Raw genomic sequence first — 24,866 nt, 5'->3', positions numbered from 1 at the left:
GCATAAGAAAAAGACAAGTAAGAAGAAAATTCAAAGATATATTCATATCTATAATGATAATGTTCAATAAATAGTTAATCGAGTATGCAATGATTAAATAAAGTTAGTAATAGAACAAAAGTATAATAGAATTATAACGGAGAATACTAGTAGTTGATAAGCAAGCGTATGAACGTATCTCGAATATAGAAATCGACAGCAGCGAACGACACACGTCTTACCGCCAGTAGAAGACGACGCGAACTGACTAGCGGTGCCACTCGCCGCACGCTCCGGAAGCGATCGAACGAGCGCGAAGACATTCGAACGAGGCCGAAGGCGCTCGAACGTAGTTTTTCAACTACGCTTCTACGTTTCATTCTGTGGCCTTGGTATTTCGCTATCTGCTTCAACTGTATACAAATCAGCTAATTGAACATCTGCTACGAAAGGTTCGTCTCGAAAATACGAATTCCAGGAAAATTCTCGTGCGTATTTTTCTGAGAAATGTACGTACTATTGTGTTATGGTATACATTGCTCCAGATAATTTGCACAGAAGAAATTGTACTGTCCAATAAATATATATCTACGTTTAGAACACGTATAAGATATATAATATTTCACTCTACATATTTTATTATCTATACAATGTTAATTGTGAAAATTGCACTACATTACATATTGATATACTTGAATTCTTGTCGCAAGAACGAAATTATCGCAATAAATCTGTTTCGAAGCAAAATACATCTTCTTGGATATAATGTTCGTACAATACGATACAATTAAAGATTATTTAGTAAATTAGAAGTCCATGGCTGCCATAGGTTTTTATTTAAATTGATTTAGAATAGTTTTAATTAAATTGATTTAATTGCACCGATAGATAAAAGAAATATTATAACTATTTGTATTATATAAAACTTAAGTTTTATTGTAATTGATTGTATTTTTTATTAGTTTTATTGTAATTTCTTGTATATTTCACTAGTTTTATTACAATATATATTTCCCACTTTAGAGGTAAGAGAGAGGAAGAATATATAAGAAAGCTATAAGAAAGAGTGAGATAGATACTACCGACCCTACTAAAAAACCTCTGGAGCCATCTCTGTAAAAAGTGCTCAAACTGGTCGGACATAATTATCGATAGCGAAGTGAACTACTGAAGAACTACTAGCGCCATTTCTGCGGAGGGTAGTGAAACTAATGCCGGACCAGTTTTAGCATCCCTCCAAGAGATGATGCTTTTTGAAGTGTTATGTGATTTACTGTGTTGTCTACGTATTGGTTACTGAAATTCATACTTACCCCGCCTTGATTAAAATGTATAGTTTGTAATCCGATAGGGGAGAGGGACGGCGCTAGGTTTCGTAATATTAAAATAATTTAATTGTATAATTCGATAGACAGTAACATGGTTGACACGAATGACGTAATGCCACATCGAAGTTGTTGCATTTGTATCAGGTGCCGATTGACAGAATCTAACGTAACAATCGAGAACATTGTTCGGTCCTCCTATTGTTGGAGTAGTCTTTGCAGCAACGTTCGCTGCGCATCGTTTTGACAGACGGTAACACATAAACTTGAGGGAATGGTTTCGTCGAGTAAACAGTTCGTTTGCAAATTCTTGTTTCCACGCGTTTCAACAGCATTACAAATATAACTTTCCTCGCAGACCATCGTAGATTCACGCTCATACGCTGTCAATATAATACAATCGATTCAATGGAAAAAACTTCCACCAGTTCCATGTTTTTATTTATCTCAACATTGAACTCTGCGCGAACGTAGAAAAACTAGGGTAGAAAAAGCAAAAGGGGAGGAACCTCCGGGTTTCCTTTACTACTTGACCAAATTAATGCTGAAACTTTGTTGGGAAATAAGTACCACGTACGGAAACGAGTCTTCTTTCTTTTCATATAAAACGTAACATAAGTCGGTGTTCGTCGTAATAAAAAATATAGTACATACAATAGATTCTTAGTTGCGACGCATCGTTTCACGACTTTCGTGTTTCTCCACAACATACAGCACGTTTACCTTGCACACTTTCTACATTGTAACTCCATAGCCTAGATTCTTATCACTGGCCATCAGACGAAATTATACAGAATCTGTTTCGACGTAGCGCACGCTTAACGAGATTCTCATTGGTCGCGTTAAATAGAAGAAGAAGTGAAACAGAAGCGATTAGAAGCTTTCGCATGGCATTCCGTTCTTGCGTCTGCACTCTGCTTGACTCAGCGTGTCTGCACACCCAACTGTGGAATCTTGCATCGTAGGACCCGTTTAAACGAATAGAGCTGAATCATGCAATGTAATCAGGCAGTTACGCATACTGTTCGAGACGAAGTTGAACGTCTACCGGTTAAAATATACAAAGAGAACGATCACGTTCACGGTCGCGACGTCCCGCGTTCTCCGATCGAAGTTGAACGCGGATCGAAGTTAACCGAGAGTCAACCTTAAACTAGACGGATATTCTCGCGGCCCTCTTGTTCACCAGGTTTACGGTTTTCGGTGTCCTCGAATTCCCCCGAGAAAGGACCGTTCGAGGAAGGAGAAGCGGCTTCGAATGAAAAAGTCGTGCTCCTCTGGCGCTCTCCCGATAGCATTCGTTACAAACTGGCTCTCCCAAGACCGTCGTTAGACGTTACAGAAATTGTACAGGTTCGAGATTCGAGTGCCTAGGGAAAGATGTATCCGAGGTCACGCGTTTGGCGGGCTGGTGGCCTCTTCCTCTTTGCTCAGCTCGATCAGCTTCTCTAGAGAGAACTGGCGCGCCCTTGCCGCCCACACTTCGCCGTTTGCTAACACCCTGAAATGAAAAAGAAATGAAAAGTGACTTGTCGATCAATTGAGACTCGGTAGAGCTCCAACGTTTATGTCATATAATATTGTCGCGAATGCTCAGTAGTCGTGGGGGATTCGATAAGTATTCATAGCATTTCCAAGTAATTTTCGATGACAGATATCCGACGATGGGGACGGAAATTCGTTTGGTGGCATTTCCAGGATGAGAAAATTAAAGGCTGATCGAGTATTCGGTTACATACCGTCTGGTGTTTTCGCTAACCAGTCTATCCGGCGCTCCGTACACCGGCGGATTAGCATAAGGATCGTAGCCGAGCACAGAAAGCATCGGCGCGATGTCAGGCATCTCTCTGACCACGTCATCCGGAATGTGGCCTACCCACTTGGTCAGTGCCTCCAGGTTAACCGGCTTTATGATCTGGTCCGACGACCTCTCGACCCTGCATACCAAAAATAGGATGGATTTTAGTACCAGTTCGGGTCGCCCTTGCGTTTCGCATTCGCTTACGCGAACGAGAAGTTCGCTTCCTAATTTCTTATTAGAACCTACTTGCTCAATGGTACTCCGCCTGGTTTGTTAATGAACTCCTCGTGATGCATCACGGACTCGTTCCAAGGGACGTCCAGGAAGTTCAGAATCTTCTTCATCCACTGACGCGGATGCAGCACCAGTTGCTCGTACGGGACCATCAGACACTTGTCCGAGCCGATTTCCTTGCACTGCCCGTACATTATAGATATCGCGTGGTTCCACTTGATCAATGATTGCCGATAGGAGGAGAGATCGAAGCCAGTTATGGTTACCTGAAAGATTACGCGTTATTATAACAACGCTGACTCCCCCTATTTCTCTCATACATATTTTAAAGCGATCCATGCTTCTCGTCTCGCGGAGGAAACGATGAAAGAGTATTCGATTAAGCTCGTATAAAATCGTCAATTCTCTCAGTTACAGAATCGCGAGCCGTTTTAGGATTTGCATAATTTTACATGCTACCGCCACGTTTCGTTTCGGCCCGTTCTTTCCCCTTTGCATCAGAGGAATACGTAAATTCCCCTTTCGCTTTTTTTTTTCCCCCTCGTTTTTCGTTTGCCTCCGTCCACCCTTCTCCTCTTGACGAGTACGTCGCATTTTAATATTCGCGAACGAAGTGGGATAAATTTGCATACATCCGGCAGAGCGGGATAACCGAGCCGATCGAAGCGTTCGTTCGGGTCGTACCTTTCTCGAGATAATGGAATGCACGGTGGCACGGCCGTCGCGGATCATGAAGATAAACTTGGCATTTGGAAAGAGATCGAGAATGTAGGAGCCCATCTTCAGAGTGAGGGGATCCTTGTTGCATAACCTCGGTGCTGGCTCCGCGTGTCGCGCTATTATCTCCAGGCAAAACGCTGCTATAGCGCTGTCCATTACCTGAACAAATCAATTTCCCATTAACATCGTGCATTTTTCACGTTACCATTTATCAATGGAATTCCTCGATACTTACTTCTTTCGAAATACCCGCTTCCGAAAGGCGCAAGTTCTCCCTCTCAGACTTCAGCCAGTGCATCCTCATCTGCAGGATCCTGGGTATCACTCGGGTCTCCTGTCCACACCTATCGCACAAAAAATACAAAAATCAGAAAAATCGTTCCCGCGTGAACCTTTGATGGTGGCGTTGATTAAGAACACTCGACGTCAATCGTATCTGCCGATAATTGGCAATATATCCGGCGAATGGAACTCACCTGACATCGGGATGTGCATCGAGCATGGCGCGCACCAGAGTGGTGCCGGATCGTGGAACGCCGCCGATGAAAATCAACGGCATATAACGATCGTACGTGTACCTCTTGTGATCGAATGGGCCCATCACGTACTTCTGCAAAACGCGTGTGTCGTGCCATTAATTATTTAGTTGCTACCAAGCATCGCCAATTGATCGATCAAAGTTTCGGGACGTACGAAATGAAATCGAAAACGAGAGGAGGTTTTGAAATTTCTCGCTACTCTTAGAATTCATTTGAGAGGGTTGGCTTAGAAACCCATTAAAAACACGCGAGAAGACCCAATTGCATATTTTTACAAAGTGTTGATAAACGGTAGATTGTTGTGCAACAGACGAAGCAATGAAAATAGGCGATAATTTCTACCTCGCCCCGGAGTAGGTTATTAACAGTGATCTAGGTTGTTAAGGTATCGGATCGAGGCTCTAAAGTTTCCGGTAGCAGCGTACAGAGTAGCAGTTTGTCGAAAATGTTCTCGCAAAATGATGGGCTTGATTAAACTTCGGTCGCCGAAGAAGTTTCTGTCCATCTTGAAGCAACAATATCGCCTAACGAACTGCTCGCGAACGATGCTTCCTCGCGTGCTGCCTCGAACCAACGAGATCGATACGCTTTGAATTTTGTATAAAGGAAGCAGCGGCGTTTCTTTCCGTAGCGACGATGATTCGGCGGTGGAAAAGTTTAAACGACTCTCGAGCAATTACGAAGTTTCGCCTGGTACTCTACCCGGGTCTCGTTCTTTCCTCGTTCAGCTTCTTCTTTTCGAGTATTTCTCCGCGACGATTTACTTAACAATCGAATTATTTTACTTGTCGGCCTAAAAACGCACGATGATGTCTCCAACCCCGTTCTCTTCGAAAACGAGGGATATTCATGCCTCGCGACTCTCGCGCTATCGCCGTAACAAGGAGAAAATGGAAGAACGATAGCGTTTCGACGAGTCGACTGGAGGAAGCCATAAATATACCTTAATGCGCGTCCGCGAGTTACGTAGGAATTTCTCGATGCGATATTGCAGTTTATGAAAACGTTTTCATAGGTGAAACTCCTCTCGCGAGCTTAATGAGACACGATTAATTTCACAGTAGCCTCTTTCGACGCACAGTGGAATTAACACCGGCTTTGAATGCTTTAATTAGCCGCAATCGATGCGAAGTAGGATAACGTACAAACTGACGCGGAGTCGATTAACCAAACGCTATATTATCGCACAACTTTATCGTTTGATCGAATTGTAGATGTATTTCGTATGATTATTAATAAACCTTGACCACTATTCTTCATTAATGCAACGCTTATTGATTTCAAATTGAATTACGGTTGATTATATATAATTGTTCCTTCGAAATTAATCGAACCGACTGCCAATGGAAGGCGTAACTATGACGGGTGCATTTTCGATGCTCGAAACGTTTGTCGCGATCGATGCTTCTTTTAATTATCACTTTTTGCGCGACCAAGAATTAACTCGCGTTACTTATCGTTCGCCATTTTTTACCTCCCTCGTGTTTTTATCCGAAAGGGCGAATAAGCTGGCGTCTGAAACGTTGTCCATGGAATTTATGCACGCCGCAGGCACGAGCTTGTAATAAAAACTGGCAATTAACGAACTAATTGGTAGGTACGTTGCTTTAATTATTGTACCGATCGTGCGACTTTCTAGTAAAAATAATTAATTGCGTGTTTATTGGAAAGACGGTTACGTTGGGGGTGGAGGCCAGACTTTGCAGTTCGAACGAGTTGCGTATCGCGATTTTCCGAGGCGGAGGCGGACATTTTTATCGGGATGTTCGAGTTTCTGACGATTTTTTTTTAATTATAAAAGCGCCCGGTACGCTACGGTGGACGTGTAACGCGTAAGCAAAATTTAGCGACCGGCAGTTTAATTAGCGGCAGGATTATAATTACAGGGACATGCAAATGAACAATCGGCGGGACAATTGATTTTACGATCCGTGCTCGTGTGTATCACTGCCGCGATCGCACCGTGAAATTAACCATGATCATACGCGGAATAAATCCGTTTATAACATTTGCGAAGAATCGAAAATGTTTGTTTCGGTTACAAAACGAAATCCGCTCGGTGGAAGTAACAGGGTAGACTTTCGACAAAATGTATCCTTTGTCTCTTCGAACCACCGGAATTAATTTTAACGAATAGACGGTTAAAAGTGTTACACGTGAAATTAAACACATTTCGTTTCACCGCAGCGTGTAAAAAACCGAAAAGGGGTGGGAATAACGAGAGGGCACGGGATCGGGAGGAACGGGGAACAAACGTTTCCACGGTGGATCGCAGAAGGTTAAACCGGACGGTTCTATCCCGATCCCACGGCCAGCCCATAAAATAAACCCTCGTTTTCGCGAATAAAGGCTCGTTGTTGGGCTGGTTCTGGCGTTTTATGATTTTTCGCACGCACGCCAGACATCGTCGCCGTTGGTCGGCGGTGTTGAACAGAGAAAAGAGTAAAAATGCGAACGAAGAAGGAGAGCAAAGAAAAAAGAGAGCGGAGAAAAGGGAAAACTACATTTCGCAATTAGCATTTCTCGTGTAACAGGGGTGGTGGGTTCGCTGTTCGGCCTGCCGGCAGCCGGGCTTTCGTTCTCTCTTTCGTTTTTAGCCCCCGAAGCGCGCGGAGGAAAAGTACGCGTGAAACTCAACCGACGCGATTTATGGTGCGCGGAGGGTGAGCCTGACAGAAACTCGTTTCTCTTCCGTTCGCTCGCGTTTCCCGCCAGGAAACCTGCGAATACAGCCACGCTCCTCGCTTCGAGCGTACACGTATTCACGCATGTTGCATCTTCTCGCGTCCCCTCTCTCTCGTTCTCCCTGTATTTCGTCCCTTTCTGGAACGCTTCCTTCGGTTTTTTTCCCGCTCACGACGACACGCGCTCCGTAGAAGAGCTCGCTAAAAGGGAGAGAGGTCCGGCGCGTTGGCGAAGAGTTTCGAGGGGAATGGCCACGATTTCGTCCCTTTACGGGAGTCCCTTCTCTTCTCCGCTTGACACGCTTTACGCTGGACGTGCACCAGCCAGCAAGAGCGTCGTAACGTTTCTAGTTAGGCTGGATTTCTCGTTGTGCAATGATCTTTGTAACTAATCTTAACGATAAGTTATAGCCATTTCTCTGTTACAACATAAATTGTGTAACAATTAGTCGAAGTTGAACGAGGGGGTAGAGATGACAGACGTTAAGGGGAATGACGTCACGAAAGACGACGTCGTTCGCAGGCCATTGAGTTCCCTTTAAGCTCGCGCCTCTGACGTGTCATCTACAGGATTTGCGTCACCCTTTAATATGACAACAAGCGTTTTAATATGACGACGCACACTTTGACGGTAATCTCTTTGTTCCTTGTAATAACGGCCTCTCGTTACACGTCAAGAGGTCCGGTGCCTTGACGAGGAAAGTTTCATCTTTCACCCTTTTCGTTTGGTAACGAGATAATTCGAGCGCGATTAATCACCGCGTTTTCAATCCCACCACGCGATCCCGTACACACCTGTAGATAATAACGCGTCTCTGAATTTATGAAACCCCCGCCACGTCGTCACTGAACACGCGTCGGTGTGAAAAATTCATTCGCCCTCTCTATCCGCCGGTTAATCAAAAAGAAAATTCTTGAATTGCAGCCCTTATTCTTTTATTCATCTTTCTTGATAATACAGTTCTCTCGACGAGTATTTTCCTTTTGAACGAGTTTCGTCGAAGAGAGAAGTTAACCGGAGAGGGAACTTGCGAGGAGAGGCGAGGATAGACGAACGGAAAATATTATCTTGTTTGCCCAGTCTGTTTCAATTTCAACTGATTTCCAACGTTTTAACGATCAGCATTTTCAAGCGAAGTCGACGCCTCGCATCGACCACCCCTCGGAAGGGGCACGGAATCGACAGAAGTGTCATCGCGGCTGGGGCTTCCCTCGCGCGGAGAGAGTTCTCGGCTACGCTAATCGTCCATTAAATCGAACAAACGTGTCTTCGCCGGCTGTTCCATCGATCACTCGAAGAGGTGCGAGAAGTCGCGGCCCGGAAAAGTTTCGCGTCGATAACCAAGATCGATTAACCGGTCTGTAGTCACGGTAAGGACCGGGTGAAACGCGCGAGCTCGCAATTATGACGGCGCAATTAGCCGGATAAACCCGGCGCCTCGGATTAAATCGAAACTCTCTTTCCCGGATCCGTTCCCCTCGCTTTTTATCCGTGACACGGAGGAACGACGCTGACGTATCCCCTGTCACGACTAATCTCGGCGAACAAAAATCCAATTTCAAAGTTTCCGCGGCATAAACGAAGTTCCAAGGAAATCTCTGCCCTCTCGGAAGCCACAATATGAGTTCGTAGCGCGAGCGCTGCGTACCGACTTCCCTCATAAGCTATGCATAGAGACGCACGTTTCACGCTTGTCCAGGTCTGCGCCGCCTAGCCAAGCGATTCCCTTCGAAAGCTGCGAGTGTCGGTGAAAATTAAAATCCTCTCGGGATGTCCTTTCACTTTTCATCGGCGTCAAGCGCAATAAGATGCTCCACAGACGCCGGCGGCCTTCTCCCATCGTACCGATCGATTTTCCATCGCGTCTCATCAGCCTGCTCCCTCCAGTAATTAATTGTTTTCATAATGGCGTTGAAAGCGTACCAAACTCGATTAAAAGTTTCGCGATTTTACTACCGCGTGACAAGGTTAAACAACCGTAGAAAACTTGCCGGGCGGAAATAGCGCCGTAAAAATCGTCCGTTTCTTTCAGCGCGGTAAAACTTACAATCTTTTACGCGAGCGCGTACAGAGGCGAAAGTACGGCGGGGGGCGAACCATCGACGGGTCGAAGGGGTTTCTCAGCGGAGGGCGGAAGAATTCCAGAGCGACAGTGAAACGAAGTTCTCCCGGGGCGGCGATATAAAGAACTTTATACGCGAGCCTGCGCGCCCGTTGAATTAGGAGGGAATTTTCAGTCGCGCGAACCGGCCGAATGAATAAAAGAGGAAAAAAAAGTTGGGGAAATTTAATTGCCGTCACCCTGTCGCGCCGCGATGGTGGCCACGCACACAAGGGTGGTGGGACAAAGAAAAGGAACAACTGGGACGCGGTTAATTCGCGCGATAAAGTCCGACTGGCGTTGCTTTAATTGCATCCCGCCTAATTCCTCCGGATCTCCATTGAAATTTTCCCGAGAACTCGCGGACACACCGTGGGACAACCCACGGTTCATTTCGTGCCCCAACGATCGGGCTAATAGCTCGTTCCTTCGGGCTATTTGCCCACGAACGACTATTGGACGACGACTGTTTCCCTGAGCCTGTCGAGATTGGTCTATTACTACTGGATCACTCGGAAAGTTCTCGTGGCTTGAATACTTCGATACGAAACTTCGGTACCTTTGGTTGGAATACGCGCGGCGTTTACACGTATTAAGTAGGACATTGAGAAACTATTGCAATAAGAATAAATTGAAGAGAGATGTAAGGAAATTAAGTGATACGCCAGTAGAAATCGAGGTCTTTGACAGATTACGAGGAGTCATCTAGATTTTGTAATCAGAAAGTCAAGGCCATTTGAGGTCTCGACGGTGAGAGTATATCCGTGGATCTGAGAAATACGAATCACCGTTTAATTGGCGATTAATGTTTTAACTGGTTTAATGCGGTCAAACAAGTTTCACGCGCAGCTGTTCCGAATTCCCAGTTTATAACGTAATCGCGTATTAAAATGATTTCGTGGGATTATTAAAATCGCTGGGATTTCGCGTGATTGATGAACAAGCCAATATCCGTTGCGTGAATCACGAATCGATTTTCCGCCTTGAAGTGCGCAGCCGAGTCGACGTCGGGATTTTTCATCAGACTGTTCAACTGGGAAACTATTTTCATTTCGCAACGAGGTCGCTCATTATTTGATAACGTAATCCCCTGTGGCGAGTGCGAGCGGAACTGGTATTCATGGATAAACAGGTTTCATCCCCCTCGCGAGCAGCCGCGGCAATGAGGTGTACAGACGTCGTTAATTTCCTGTTCTCTCTCACCAGCCATCGGTTCCTCCGTTTTCAAGGCAAAATTTCACGAGTTTTCTTCGCGCCATGTCCAGCGCGCGCCCTTCCCTATTGTTCGATGAAACGTGCAATTTTCCCATTTCGTTCGCCGTGGAAACACGTACGCGAGGAAAGTTCGCCGGAACTCGTTTGTCCAGCCGTTCGGGCATCGACGATTGTTCTGGCCACGATTGCCGCACGTACCCGCTGTTTTCAGAACAATTTCGCGAAAACTGGGCTAAAACTAATTCGTAATCGCTAACTCCGAAGTGGCCGCGCGCGAACGTAAATCGTCTGCCCGATAATAGTCTACCTGCAAGTTCTACAGTTCTTGATCCGAATGAATTCCCTTAGAATTCTACTGGCAAAACTCTTTCAATGTTTTTCAATTACCCACCGAAACTTTCGTGGGACCCAAAATCGTTCGATCGATCGTAAGCGGGTGATAACCTCAACATCTGTTGATTAGCGCGAATGACAAATGTTTAAAAGTGAACATCGAACTCTGACACGCGACACTCACCTCTTTGGCCACCATCATCGCCGTGGGCACGTACTTCATCGAGCCGCAGATGATGCCCAGCTGGTAGAGGGCGAAGACCAGGAGAAGACCCACGAAGCAGATGATGGGCCCCCTTCGACCACCTCGGCTAAGCAGGAACGACATGTCGCCACTCGGTTGCACGTACACGGACGTGTTTTGGGCGACGCGTGGGTGAGGCACCGGTGCAGTCGTCACGAGCAGCGCGGTGGTCACGACGGGCTACTCGAGGCCAAGGTTTCAGGGCCTCGTGTTCCCGGTTACGCCATTAGCTCATTGCACCTGTTAAACGAGGGGGAAAATCTGATTAGGTAACTGCGGCGTGAGCGGCGCTTAACCCGTTACGTGCGCCGCGACGTTCACGTGCAACTTTCCATTAGCGCGTGGATCACTTGTTCGCGTTGATGTAGCGTTAAACGAGGACACGAATCGAAGTAAGTCGTAAGTTCTTCAACGCGATCGAAAGGAATTTTGATACTTCTATCAAACGTGTATTCGCTTTGTTTCCTTTCTTCTCTTTTTTTTTCTTCTTTGTCACCAGCGATCTGAATTAATATATCTTCTAACGCGGCATTAAAATGGCAAAGTCTACCGCATAAATTGCAATATCGAATTGTCTCCGCAAATTTACGGTTCAACGTTATCGGAATATTGCATTCGGTCGATAGGTATATTAGCTTCTCGAGAGATTTAAACAATGGTATGTAAAGAGATTTACAGCGCGATTTTAGTCACCAGGGAAAGAAGTATTGATATACTGGTAAGATTATGGTGTGAAAACTGGCATGTACGAGTGTTGGGGCCGAAGATATTGAATATTTAGTGCATGGACAGGGAGGGTTGATAAACAGAATAAATGGCAAGATTTTTTGTCGACTATCGCTTTTGTTTCGCGATCGAACTGCCCTAGAAAGATATACAATTAAATCGATCTCTTAAATCACTGTGGCTCCTGTGGATTCCGCTGGTCGACCCGTGTATTTAGAACGCGATAAACGATTTGTCATCGGTGATATCCTGTTGGATAACGTATTACTTAACCACTGCAGGAAAATACACGACTGCCTTAAAAACACTATGAAATCTAACGATTACACCGTGAGCTGTATTTTTCTTCAAAATCAAACAATTTTAATTATTTCATCAGAGATTCGGATGCCAGACGAATCTGCTCGATATTTATCCCCGAGCAACCGGAAATTCGCGCGAGCCGTCATAATTTTCATTTCGATGGCTCGTTGCCATCGTCTCGACCCCAAACCCGTCCCACGGTTCCTTAAGCGCGCGCTTTTGATTTACTTGCCCCTCTTCCGTTCCGCGGCTTTGTTTGACGTAATTTATGAACGAGCCGGAGGAACCTCCTATGTAAGAATCATCGATGGATTAGCGCGATAAATCTCGCGGATTGTCGAACCGTCGCCGACGGTTGGTGGAGTGTTAGCCGAGATATCGAAAAGGTGAACAGTGGTAAGGGTCGCGTTCCTCCGACGCTCTGTTTGACCGCGGGTCGTAATGATCGGATGAATCGATAAAAAGCGGGGAGGTAAAAGGAGGAAAAAATTAGGTCACGGTGAAATAGAATTTTCGAAAGCGGATTTCTCGACGGCCGCGCAGGTCGGCCGGTGGCTTGTTAATAACATCGTATTGTACGCTTAAAGAGTTTCCGATACTTGGGGAAGATAAGCTTGCAAATTTCGTTAGGAAGTTAGTTCACCGCGTTTATTCGATATTAGCCCCGGCTAACGTATAAGTAATGAAATTGGAACAAGTCCGGGGGAGGTGGTTAGCTCGCGAGGGGAGGGAAAATTCTTTCGAGCCGGGTCGACTCGTCGCATCTCGCGACACGGCGTCGGGCGACCTGGGTAAACATTTAGGAAGATGGAAAACATGGACGCGAAGGAGTGCTTAAGAGATTCATATCGGGGCGGACGGTCAACCGGTGATTCGCGAAACGCATTCGTCGTCCGGAGGAAGAAAAAGGGGTAAAAAACGAAGAAACGACAGAATGAACGCGCGCGAGGAGTAAAAAAAAGGGGGCGGAGGGTTGAAAACGGAAGAGGAAGTTCGCGCAACTGGGTCGTATACGAGCGACCTGTATCTATTTTCCGACGACAGCTTTCAAGGAGAGCTTTCCATTTCGCGCTACGCCTCGCCTTTGACCTCACTTACCCCGCGCGATGAAAGATGAGGACAATCGCCACATATTGCTAGCGCCGCGACATCCACCGATCCAGCTGTCCTTTTTCCGGGTTCAAATTCCCCGGTTCCCTCGCACCCCACCAAATAAAGCATCACTTCGTTTCCTTGTACCAACATGATTGTTTTCTCGATTGAACCCCTTTCGCTGTAACACGCCACCCTCTTCTATTGTGCCGTCGAATTGAATCGAGACGGGTGATGAACTCTCGAGGAGTAGAACCACTCGAGGGGTAGGAGAATCATAGTGGTGTATGTCAGATACTAAATCCATCCTGTCTTCGAGTAACTGTACCGTATAACTACACGTTTCATTATCATAATAAAAGAGAAGCAAAGGAGAGTGAATATCTTTCAAACGTTAACTTCTCTACAGCGGACGCGAGTTTATTTGACGTCGTTATTCAATCGAGGTATCTGCATTTCATCAATGACCGCAGTTGCGCAAGGTGTTGCGACTCTTCCCTCCCAAGTAATTTGAATGTAAAATGTTGCACACGATTCCGGTACTGGTATAGCGTTCAATTAGTGGCGCTACATTGAAAGTTGAAGGCTGATCGCCCGAGGCCTCGTTTTGTCGTGTTGTTACTTTCGTAACGCGGTCCGCTGACCGGATCTTTCGCCTTTCTGACGGTCGCGGAAACGCAATCGAGATTGTTCCTCGACTCGTACTTTTATATTTATACCGCTTTTAATATCCACGGGGAGAAAGAAAGAAACCGGCGGTTTATTGCAACGCGCGCACCGTGTTCATGCGCGGTTCTCTACGCTGAACACGAACGAAATAACAGCGGCAAAAAATGAGGCCGACTATCAATCCCCGTCTCTGTGCCTCGTTTTTTCCTACCTTCAATCTCCGCTCTGCTTCCGGAACAACGCTGCTATGATCATATCGCGCCCGTCTAATTCATTAATACGCGGTACGAGATTTTATTCCCGTAGACTTTGAAAATCGTTCCCATCGGCGGACTACGCATATTCGATTCTTATTAATCAAATTTTAATCCGAGCGATCGTGTAATTTTTCAATGCGATTTATACCGCGGCCACGAGCCTTTTGAAATATGGCACGATAGGCAAATACAATATCCACGTATATACGCCGTTGTGGCACAGTTCTTAATAAATCGTAATTGTTGCGTGTAATTAATCATAAGCTCGGGCATTAACGGATTAATATGTGAATAGCAGCTAATCAATTTCATCGGACCAAGTTCCGTAATATTCGTATTTATGAGCCCTGAAATTCGCTCGGTTATTAATGAACACACACACGGGCGCAGCGATTATCTACAATAAAACAACGAAGAACAGCAATCGATCGCGAGCAGTGCAATTTCCACCGTTCGCGGCGCCGGTTCGATCGAACCCCCTTCAACCCTTCTCTCCATCCCTTCCCAACGCGGCGAGTTCTTTCCCTTGTACCAACTTCCCATTTACGAGGCGTGCAACACCCCCGTAAACGGCATCGATATCGCCGTCCCTCTTACCCCCGTGCCTTTCTCAAATTCGACGCTCGCCCGCGACAGGGAGTCGTCGCTGGAAAATTGATATCGGGAGGGATTTTGCTATCTGCCTGGGAACACCGTCGTCACCTGTGTACCGGGGGCACCGGACGCTGGCAGATCGATGTTTACGATAGCGCTTGGCCGTTGGCACCTAGACATATTGTTGCTTTTCGCCCCGGCGCTGAACGACACAACTGCGACCCCTTCCGTGTTACACAGCTCCCGCTATCGGCTGTTGCCTTTATGATTGCACGCTTTCGCTCGCCCGACAGCTTTCTATTGTCCCTTGAACGGCCAGCGGCACTGTTAATTAAAACACGGCTCGCACTTCTATCTACGCGGCGGTACTTACGTTTACATCAATGGATAACGCTCTTAGCGAAGAAATTCATTTTCTGCACGACCGAGCTCCTCCGTAGAACCTACTTACTACCGTGGAGTAATGGCTAGCCGTTTCGCTCCTTAATTTTTAGTCGCTGATAATCTAGCGATCGCGAGATCGCCGGCTGACACGCGATAATTTCCAGCTCACGTTCACGTGCTCGGCACGCTTTTTTTTCCCTGGAATTACGGTCACCGTGAAACCGTGGAACATGAATTCAAATGGAATGGGAGCGAAAGCGCAGGGTCATACCCCGCGATTATCAGACTTCCCGTATCTTCCTTCAAACGTTCCATATATTTTCACCCCCCAAATTCATGCTGACATCCCTATAAAAAAGGAGCTGGCTAAAATACAGAGAAAAACTCGGCGGATGGCCAAAGTGTTCACGTGAGCAGCCGGTTACCATCGCTGGCGTGAACGTACGACGGCCGTGGGAGCGGTGGCAACTGCGAAAAGCTCGGGCCAGCTCGAAAAACGGGCGTGTCGGCCGCGTGGAAAAATTCGCGTGGCCAGGATCCGCGCGGAAGTTCAGGGGTTGCATGCGATTTCGTGAGAAATCGAGGCCTGACCGAGGAGAGCAATGCGGTCGAAAGTTCTGCGCGCCGCGAAACGGTCTTTGTCTCGGCTGTGGCAACCCTATCGATCCCTCGACGCGTCGCTCTCCTCGGGGGATCCACGGGGACACGAATCCCCTCAAGTTTAATGAAAGAACTTCGATACCAGGATCGTTGATCGGATACCCCGATAAAATAAGCCGCGGAATGAAAAGGAAACTAGATCAAGTGACCACGGGGTATGAAATCTAATTACTCGAGCGAATCATCTCGATACCGATCAGAGATTTAAGGCTTCCATTAGCCCCGGATCGCACGGCTATCTATCGTCGACGAGGACGATAGTCGAAAGCCGTGGCGTTTAACAATATTTTCGAGCATGAAACGCGAGCCATTTAATATCTCGGAGCAAGTGAAAGCGAAGTGGCTGCGCTTTCAAGATAAACGGTGCGCGCATGGCAGAAGACGACGCGTCTCCGAGGAGGCAAAGTTTATACATCTCCCGATTGTCGTACGGGCCGCCTAAAAGGAGTTTGGCTCGTGGCCAACAATTTGAACCCTCCCACGTGAAAGCTTCGATTTGAGCTACAACGCTCTCGAACGGAAAGAAAGTGTACGGCTGGTGCCGGATAAAAGGGTGGAAGGCGTAACGGCGGTAGTAAAGGGGATAACACACGTTCCGTTTCGACGGGTTCGGTCGACTTTCATCCTCCACCCCCTCCGACAAACCTTTACCGCGCGAGTTACACTTGTACACGGCGTAACGTTATTTCCTCCCCGGGTAATCCGATTAGAAGGTTGATAATTGGATTCCATCGGTAGCCGGTGCTCCTTGGCCCCGTTAAATTGGCAACTTTACCGGGAGGGAAACAGGGAACGTCGGTAATGATACGATTCGTTTGGCACGCCATTTAAATTTGCCGCGGCTATGAACGGATTTTCGAACTTCTCCCTCGTTTCGTGTCATTGAGAACGGGTTCCCTTTGCCCGGCCAACTGGACGGACGGTCGCGAATTCGCGGAAGTTTAATGAAAGAAGTTTGACACCGGCGAACTTTAAGCCGATATTCCAATCGATGGTCGTTTAACCGGTGCTAACGAGAACGAATCGATTCCTCTGGGGAGCAGCTCCAGTTGCCAGGGGGAGTTATGCCCATCGATTTCTCCACTCGAAACCTTCAGAGGCGTTAACGTGTACGCGTACGTACCTTTTTACGCTTAACCAGACGTCCTTCTCTCTACGCCCTCTCGTCGATTTCATCTTCCCTTGTTGGGTACCGCGAGCTGAGAATCGTAGGATACGCGTAACAAAAATATATGTAAGAGTTACTAAATTTTTAATGGCTCGTAGGAATGAGGGTGAGCTTGATGGCACGTGCCCACTCGAGTTACCTGTGAACGTCGCTCTGCTGGTATCTCAGCTTGAACACCGTCCCACACGCGACTGCCACACGCAACACGCGGACATTTTGATTAATACTGATTAAAGGCTACGACCAGGACGGTTTATTAAAGTGCTTAGCTGGGAATAACTAAGACATTTTTTTTTTATCAACGTCGCATCTAATTAATTGCGTCGGTATGTTTCATGGATGAAGGTTTGAAATGGCAGTGCAGTAGTTCGACTCAACGTCAGATACGTATCTTGACGTCTAGAAGACGTCTTAGTTGCTTCTCCCGACTAATTCATTGTCAATTTAATTGCTCCTTCAATCGTGATCCTCTGATTTTCTTCGTGCGCTGCTCGGCCGTTAAATAACTGAACAGTTTAATCGGATCTTGCTCGAGCCAATACCACTGAATTATTAACGATACTGTTACGATAATGTTCTCTTTCGAGGTGATTACGCCCAGTTCGCTATTCTTACAACATCCCTATCGATTTTATGCCCGTTAATCTTTCGTTGCGCGTTAACGTAAAATTCCTAGCAGCGATAGGAAATCTCGCTTACGACAGGCGGAAAGTGGAAGTACGTTCGATGCAAGGCGATCGTTTCCACTTCGTTGCGAATACCAATTTAATTTATTCATAAATCTACGGAGGAACTGCGCGAATCCTCGGAAGAGCGAACGACGCGTCAGCGGAAGACGTTCACCCCTGAGGAGAGAGACGGGAATCGTACATTCGCGGAGTGTACTCGGAAAAGTCACGCAGTAATTACGTCGTCCACGTTAATATGCCTCCTTCCCGACCATCGTCGTGGAATTCCGGATTCCTGCATCGACGCGGGAATTGCGAGGGTGGTACGAATAGGAGAGATACGAGTCCCGAAATGCACGACGCGCGAACGACGCGTCGAGAGCAGTAGAGACGTCTCCGTTAGACAAGTGGTGAAACGTAATACTAATAGAAATCGAAACACGGAAACAAAGAGAAACGGCCCCGATACGGTAATCGAAGTTCGGGGGAAATGGGAGTTGCGAGGAATTCCGCAGAGGCGGCCGAAATGGCTCGCGTAAAAATCGGACGAAACAGCCCGATAAGGGTTCCACCGAACGAGGTGAAAAGTGTTGCCAGAGAGTCGCGGAAATTGAAATAAAATTCTGCTTGAGTGCTATTCGGTAATACTCGACGAACAATAATTTACTGAATAACTGCGCGACGTTCGATGAGAAATTAACGAACGCGGTAAGCGAAGACGAGACAGAGATAGACAATTAAATCATTGCCCGAGCGAACTAATAGACTCGCCGTTGGGGCGGCTGTTGCGATGAAAACGGAAACGGAACGCGGCCAGAAGGGTGGAGATACGCGGATGCAGAAATTCGAGTCCTGACGCGGGGTCATACGTATGCACGTGTGTACGTATGAACGCGATTCGAGCGAGAGGAAGCTGAAATTCGACGACCGGGCAAGAATTATAGGGAAAACGTACGGGAGGGTGGTTGGACGCGACTCTGTGATTCTCCCTTTCTCGCTCCCTTCCTCACCCCAAACAGAACTAGTCGATGCGGCGCGTGTTAGTAGCAATCCAATTAATCGGCGGAGTCCGCGTGCGCTCATACGTATAATGCAGCGGCCGTGCAAACAGCGGCGCGCTTTCAGGTAGAAACGAGGCCGTTGCGCGTATATTACCGCTGCGATATGTATCCCTGGCCCGTTCGTCTGGCGACGGATCCGCCCTGTTCCGCCAATCCGGCCGATGCCTCGTCTTTGATACCCGTGCAGAAGGAAAAACAGCGCCCTGGGAATAGGGGCGCGGACAACGCGCGCGCGCCCCAACCCTTCGCCACCACCCACCGCTAGTGAATCGCGCGAGAACGCATCTGTAATGATTACGGGCAAATGGACGTCGCGGAGAACGGATAATCTGAAAATGCTGTTTCGGTGTAGCGCGTCGATATCGTTTAATTAGCACTTCTGATTCAATAGTTCTACCTCGCGGCGATTATTCCTGCGGGATGGTTGCTCTCAGCCGCGGGAGCTGAACGCGAACGATGAAATATTGTAGGTGTCCACGACGCGGGCAGGTGTATCAGTTTTCCTGTCGAGGGAAAAGTTGATGGTATAATCGTTGCTAACGATGACGGAAATATTTATTTATAGCCTCACTTTTTCACTTTCAGTTACGGTTTTCAGAGCGATGCGGATCGTAATAAAGTTACTAATCAATTTAGTACTTTTGAACAGTACTGGAAACAGGTGGCAAGCGTGTTCAATTTCCTCATTCGTATGCGTCTTTTTAACTCGCCAGACGAAAATATCGAACGATCAAGCGGTAGGCTACAGGCCGCGAGGAAAGCTTGGACAAATAGAGGTATCGTGGAAATTTACGAGTTCATTTCGACGACTCTTGCGGCATAGAAACGAGAACATAACGGCGTCGCGTTGCAGCAAATCGCGCGAGAACTACCCGCTAATTGAAACGTACGCGCGGAACGATAATCGCCGGCATGCCTTGCCAGGAAATTGCAAAGGCAGTCGTCTTGAATCATGCATAAACCGGCGACAGCGGTTCGAATAAAAACGAATACTGGCGCGATCGCGAGGCATACGCCCATTCGATTCAATTCAACAGTTTCACGAGCGCTGATAATGGGAAATTTTCGCTCGCGAATCGAATTTATCGAGGACTCGTTCGTTTTCTTGCGACATAAAAAGAAGCGCTCGCTCGTTCGGTAGGATCGAATTTTCGCCAGTGAAGCGCGCTTTGCGCAACGTTCATTTGTTGCTATTGGACCAATGAGGATTACCGTAGCAGTCAAATTCGCTTTGAAATTGCGATCGTATTTTGAAAACAAGCCTGTGCAGAACGGGGGCTGAAACGCGTACGGTTTTGCTGAGAAACCGTAATTTAGTAACGACCAGCAAATCACGCGTAACTCCGGTTGCTAATTGAAACAAATGGTCGAAGCGGCCAGCGCATTAGAGCTGTTTTGTTTCGCCTCTACTCTACGAGGAACTATGGTCGAATTGAAAGTTTGAACAGATTTCAGATATAATTTTTCTGCGCCAACCCCTCGGTCGCAAGCAGACTCATTCTCGAGGCGTCGACGAGAGAGAAGGGTGGCGCGGTGAAAAGTGTCGCATCGCCCCTTTCCGCGCGAAGCCACGTCCAACTTTATGGCGCGTTTATATTTTCCCCGCGCACTCGTTCGCCCTTCTGTTTCGCGACATTTGCATTTTTTTTTTTTTCAAAAACAGGCCAGACAGTTTTGATCCATGCGGGGCAGTAAATTAAACGCCAGACAGTCCTGAAATGTTCGCAAGATAAATAACGGAACACGTTGTTGCTTATATAGCGTTAGTGATGTTCTGTGAATGTACTATTTTTTTTTTTTTTTTTTTTTTTGCAATATAACCCATTTTTTGGGTTTTTGTTTCAGATAGGGGCAAAGCGAGACGCGATACGTATTCCACGATAACTATTCAAATACCGTTGGAAATGTATGGTTCCATTAAAATTTTGACTGCAAACTATATGCATCGAAACGTATTCAGTTACGCGTTCGCTTTGTAACGCGATGGGATATGAGCGATTAATTTCTTTTCAATTTCACCGATCGGTAAACACCTGTCAGAGAGATACTCTGTCGTTGCGATAATCTGTTGAAAAAAGCCTGTGATTAAACCAGCTCGTGGGATTCATATTCTATACACAACGCGGCCTTGTTTTTAATCAAACTTTCGCGTAGCTACCTTTTTCCGGAGCTTAAAAACTGACTGCTGAAATTCGCATTTTTCTAGATAAAGTTCTTTTACGCGAAAAAATGCATTGCCAGACGGCACCATTCGACGAGAAGAAAGGCGGCTTTCGGTTGGAATCTTTTTTTCCCCATCTGTACCGAACGGAAGATTTCAATCCCGAAGCTCACTACCCCCGAGATAGACAGGGTAAACGTATTTCCGTGGATTGGGAATTCGATCGAGAGAAACGGCGGTTTTCATCGCGACAGCAACAGTTTCATCTGACGATATTGCATCCCGCGCGGGGGTTTAATCGTCTCGGTTTATTACCATAGAACGGAGGAACTAGTCGAGTAAATTGCAAACCGTTTAGCCTGAGTGACCGATCAGTCATTTATATCAATTCCCCACGACGCGTCGTTTCCAACCTGGACGTGTAGCGAAGAAACTTTGTCGACTTCCAGTTTTCAATTTCGTTGCTGATTGCTGAACTTTTCAACCACGTACTCGTCGCACAGGTACTACTTCTAGCTTCACCCATAAAGTACACTCAAACGACACGATTTTTATGGAGAGTACCAGATAATTTATATACGTTTTTCCATCGTGACGCTTCAACGAGAACTTTTCGATTCCAAGTGCCTTCTCTTCACCAGTATTTTGTTTTACAACGAGCACAGTACTTCGTTTTACCAGTATAATAACCAACAATGCACGAATTAGTAGCGTAGAACGTTAAAAGCGGCCCTGACTCTCCATCAACCGCTTCGTTACTCGATACTTCAATTTAAGACCTCGTTATATCGCGCATGCTATTATTCGTACATCGTGCTCAACTACTACGCTCTTTACGGTCAATTTTCTAAAAGAGCAGCTTGCACTGTCGACGATATACTAAAGATTGAAGTACAATATCGAGAGGGGCGAAAGAACACGAGATCGCGAGTGGAAAGAGTAAAAAGAAAGGAACAGAGGAGTGTGTCGGACGAGCGAGAGAGAGTACTTGGTACTCGAAGAGGACACATGCAACAGGGATAAAGTCTGATCCGGTGACATGCATTTCCGTGCGCCTGAGTTGTCAGCTTCCCGAAAAACCAGAGCGCCGTTCTCGTTTTCATCGGTGTTTCCAATGATTCTTGCGCTTTTTCTATCCCCTTAAGGGGCAAGGAGGAGATCTAGGTGGAGGAAATTAATAACTCGTACATAATTCAACATCTTCATATTCGATTAATACTTAATTCTTACGAGAACTGAGTCAAACGATATAATTTTCAATAAAATATTCGATAATCCATAGAAAATCTATCCTTATAACAGTATAAATGTAGCAATTTGTAAAAGATTTATAAAAGAATTTATAAAAAATTTGTAAAAATTTCATAAATAATTATGTATACTACTGCAACAAGTTGCAAAGAGCATAAATTTACAATAAAAATATGAAAATTAATAAATTGAGAGCCGATATGGTATGAAAATTGATTTACACAATTCAAGATCTTCAGAAAGGGGGGGAGGGTCGATGGTGGGAGGGACAAGTGTATAAAAGCAGTGCGAGACTGTCATAAGGGTTTTCACCGTTTGGATGCCGAAGTGAGAAGGTCAAGGTGAGCTGACGGTGCTCACTGCTGGTGACCAGCTGTGGAAGACACAAGGGTAGTGGACACTGGTGGATGATTGTGGACGGTGGTGGACCACTGTGGACCGGGGTGGACGATGGTGGAGTAGCCAAGGCTAGTGGACACTGGTGGATGACAGTGGACAGGTGTGGACGTACCAAGGGTAGTGACACTGGTGGATGACAGTGGAGAGCTGTGGACGTACCAAGGGTAGTGACACTGGTGGATGACAGTGGACAGCTGTGGACGTACCAAGGGTAGTGACACTGGTGGGTGACAGTGGACAGCTGTGGACATACCAAGAGTAGTGACACTGGTGGGTGACAGTGGACAGCTGTGGACGTACCAAGGGTAGTGACACTGGTGGGTGACAGTGGACAGCTGTGGACGTACCAAGGGTAGTGACACTGGTGCATGATTGTGGTCGAAAGTGGATGACAGTGGATGGCAGTGGAGGAACCAAGGGCTGTGGACACTGATGGATGACAGTGGACAGCAGTGGAGGAACCAAGGGTTGTGGACACTGGTGGATGACAGTGGACAGCGGTGGAGGAACCAATGATACTGAATACTGGTGGACAATTGTGGATGATTATGGATGATTGTGGATGATTGTGGATGATTGTGGACGATTGTGGACGATCGTGGACGATGATGGACACCGATGACAGCGACTTTCCACTGCTGATTGGTAAGTGACCAAATGAAAGATTTACCTACTGTTGGGTCCCTGCGTAGTCACCTCCACGGGGTGGGCCTGGGCCCTTGGTAACGTTTCCGAGAGACCGGTCTCTCGAAAACGATATCATGCTAAGGACTACGTGCTAGACTTAAGTACTGATGTAAATTCGACGCTAGAACTACCAAAGCATTTAAACTGATTGTCTCATATAGACATTATACATTAATTTTTAGAATTTTCTATAATATTGCATTAACTTAAATTTTCTTCCCACTTTTTATTTTCTATTCTTTGCTTTCTTTTTCGAGTATTTTTACTTTCTCGCATAAATATTATTCTACTTTGTTCGCATGAGATTAAAATATTTTCATTGCTGGTAATTCTAACGTTGAGTTAATTATAAACTTTGTACTGGATTGTAAATTGTGTAGTTAGTTAAGTTAGAGTTTAAGATAAGTTAAGTTTAGGTTTTCGCCGTTGGATCGCCGTTGGATCGCCGATGGATCGCCGAGGGATCGCCGCTGGATCGCCGAGGGATTTTAATTATTGATTTTAATTATTTTTCTATATAATATTGTATGTGTATGTAATTTCCTTATATCCTTTCTCTCATATCCCAATCGTATAAAGTCCATACTGCAATCTCTAAAATATATGTAAAGAGAATGTATTATGGAATCCGGTTCTTTGAGATTTACAAGTAGAATCAGTCCTTGGTACCTTCTGTACCAAGAACACACAGATGCAATGGAGGGTGGATGGGACTAGGGAAATTAGGGATGGGTCCCTGCGTAGTCACCTCCACGGGGTGGACCTGGGCCCTTGGTAACGTTTTCGAGAGATTGCGCTCTCGAAAACGATATCAAGCTAAGGACTACGCACGTAGACTGATGTAAATTCAATATTAGAACCACCAAAGCATTTAAATTGATTGCTTATATAGACATTATACATTAATTTTTAGAATTTTCTATAACATTGCATTAACTTAAATTGACTTCTCACTTTTTATTCTCTATTCTTTGCTTTCCCTTTCGAATATTTCTACTTTTTCGTACAACTATCACTTTACTTTGTTGGCATGAAATCAGAATACTTTTATTGCTGGTAGTTCTAATGTTGAGTTAGTTGAAAACTTTATATTGGATTGTAAATTGTGTAGTTAGTTAAGCTAGAGTTTGTTAAATTAAGTTTAGGTTTTCGCCGCTGGATCGCCGATGGAGCGCCGTTGGATCGCCGTTGGATCGCCGCTGGATCGCCGAGGGATGCGTTTTCTTAGTCTTAAATAATTTTTAATAATTTTATATATTGTACATGTATGTAATTTCCCTATTCCTTTCTTTACCTTCACAATAAAATTGTAAAGGAATCCATTCTCTTATCCGAAGTGAGAAACAGCCACTTCCCCATTCCGTTACCGCACATCTATTAACATAGAACAAATTGTTCTCTCATAAATCGGTTCGCGTTTAGTCTATACCAATGAAAATGCGTTATATACTCCCTTGAGCATTCTGACTTTCTACTTCCTAAGATCGCTTCACGATCACCTCGCGATCGCTTCACGATCGCTTTTTTTTTCTTTTTATTCGCTCGAGATTTCGTCTTCCATCGCCACGCAGTGAAACAGACGGGACTCAATCAAACTGATGTGGTTTTCG

General features: G+C 45.9%; 2 protein-coding genes across 3 annotated transcripts in view; one reads left to right on the top strand and one right to left on the bottom strand.

The window, feature by feature from the left end:
- The window catches only part of LOC143426477 (uncharacterized), a 91,617-nt gene that overhangs the window by 33,022 nt on the left and 33,729 nt on the right, over positions 1-24,866 (top strand). The window lies entirely within an intron of this gene.
- The window catches only part of Tpst (tyrosylprotein sulfotransferase), a 119,124-nt gene continuing 95,608 nt past the window's right edge, over positions 1,351-24,866 (bottom strand). For both annotated transcript variants that reach the window (XM_076899968.1, XM_076899967.1), the window contains exons 2-8: positions 11,117-11,416; positions 4,536-4,669; positions 4,295-4,403; positions 4,024-4,218; positions 3,352-3,605; positions 3,044-3,241; positions 1,351-2,805 (exon numbers count right to left, since the gene is read on the bottom strand). In XM_076899968.1, the coding sequence (XP_076756083.1) occupies positions 2,697-2,805; positions 3,044-3,241; positions 3,352-3,605; positions 4,024-4,218; positions 4,295-4,403; positions 4,536-4,669; positions 11,117-11,260 (1,143 nt within the window). In that variant the 5' untranslated portion in view covers positions 11,261-11,416 and the 3' untranslated portion in view covers positions 1,351-2,696. The remainder of the gene's footprint in view (positions 2,806-3,043; positions 3,242-3,351; positions 3,606-4,023; positions 4,219-4,294; positions 4,404-4,535; positions 4,670-11,116; positions 11,417-24,866) is intronic.

This window comes from Xylocopa sonorina, chromosome 8 (assembly GCF_050948175.1).
Source record: "Xylocopa sonorina isolate GNS202 chromosome 8, iyXylSono1_principal, whole genome shotgun sequence".
Classification (NCBI taxonomy): domain Eukaryota; kingdom Metazoa; phylum Arthropoda; class Insecta; order Hymenoptera; family Apidae; genus Xylocopa; species Xylocopa sonorina.
The sequence above is the reverse complement of the archived record's forward strand: the minus strand, read 5'-3'. Positions and strand labels throughout refer to the sequence as shown.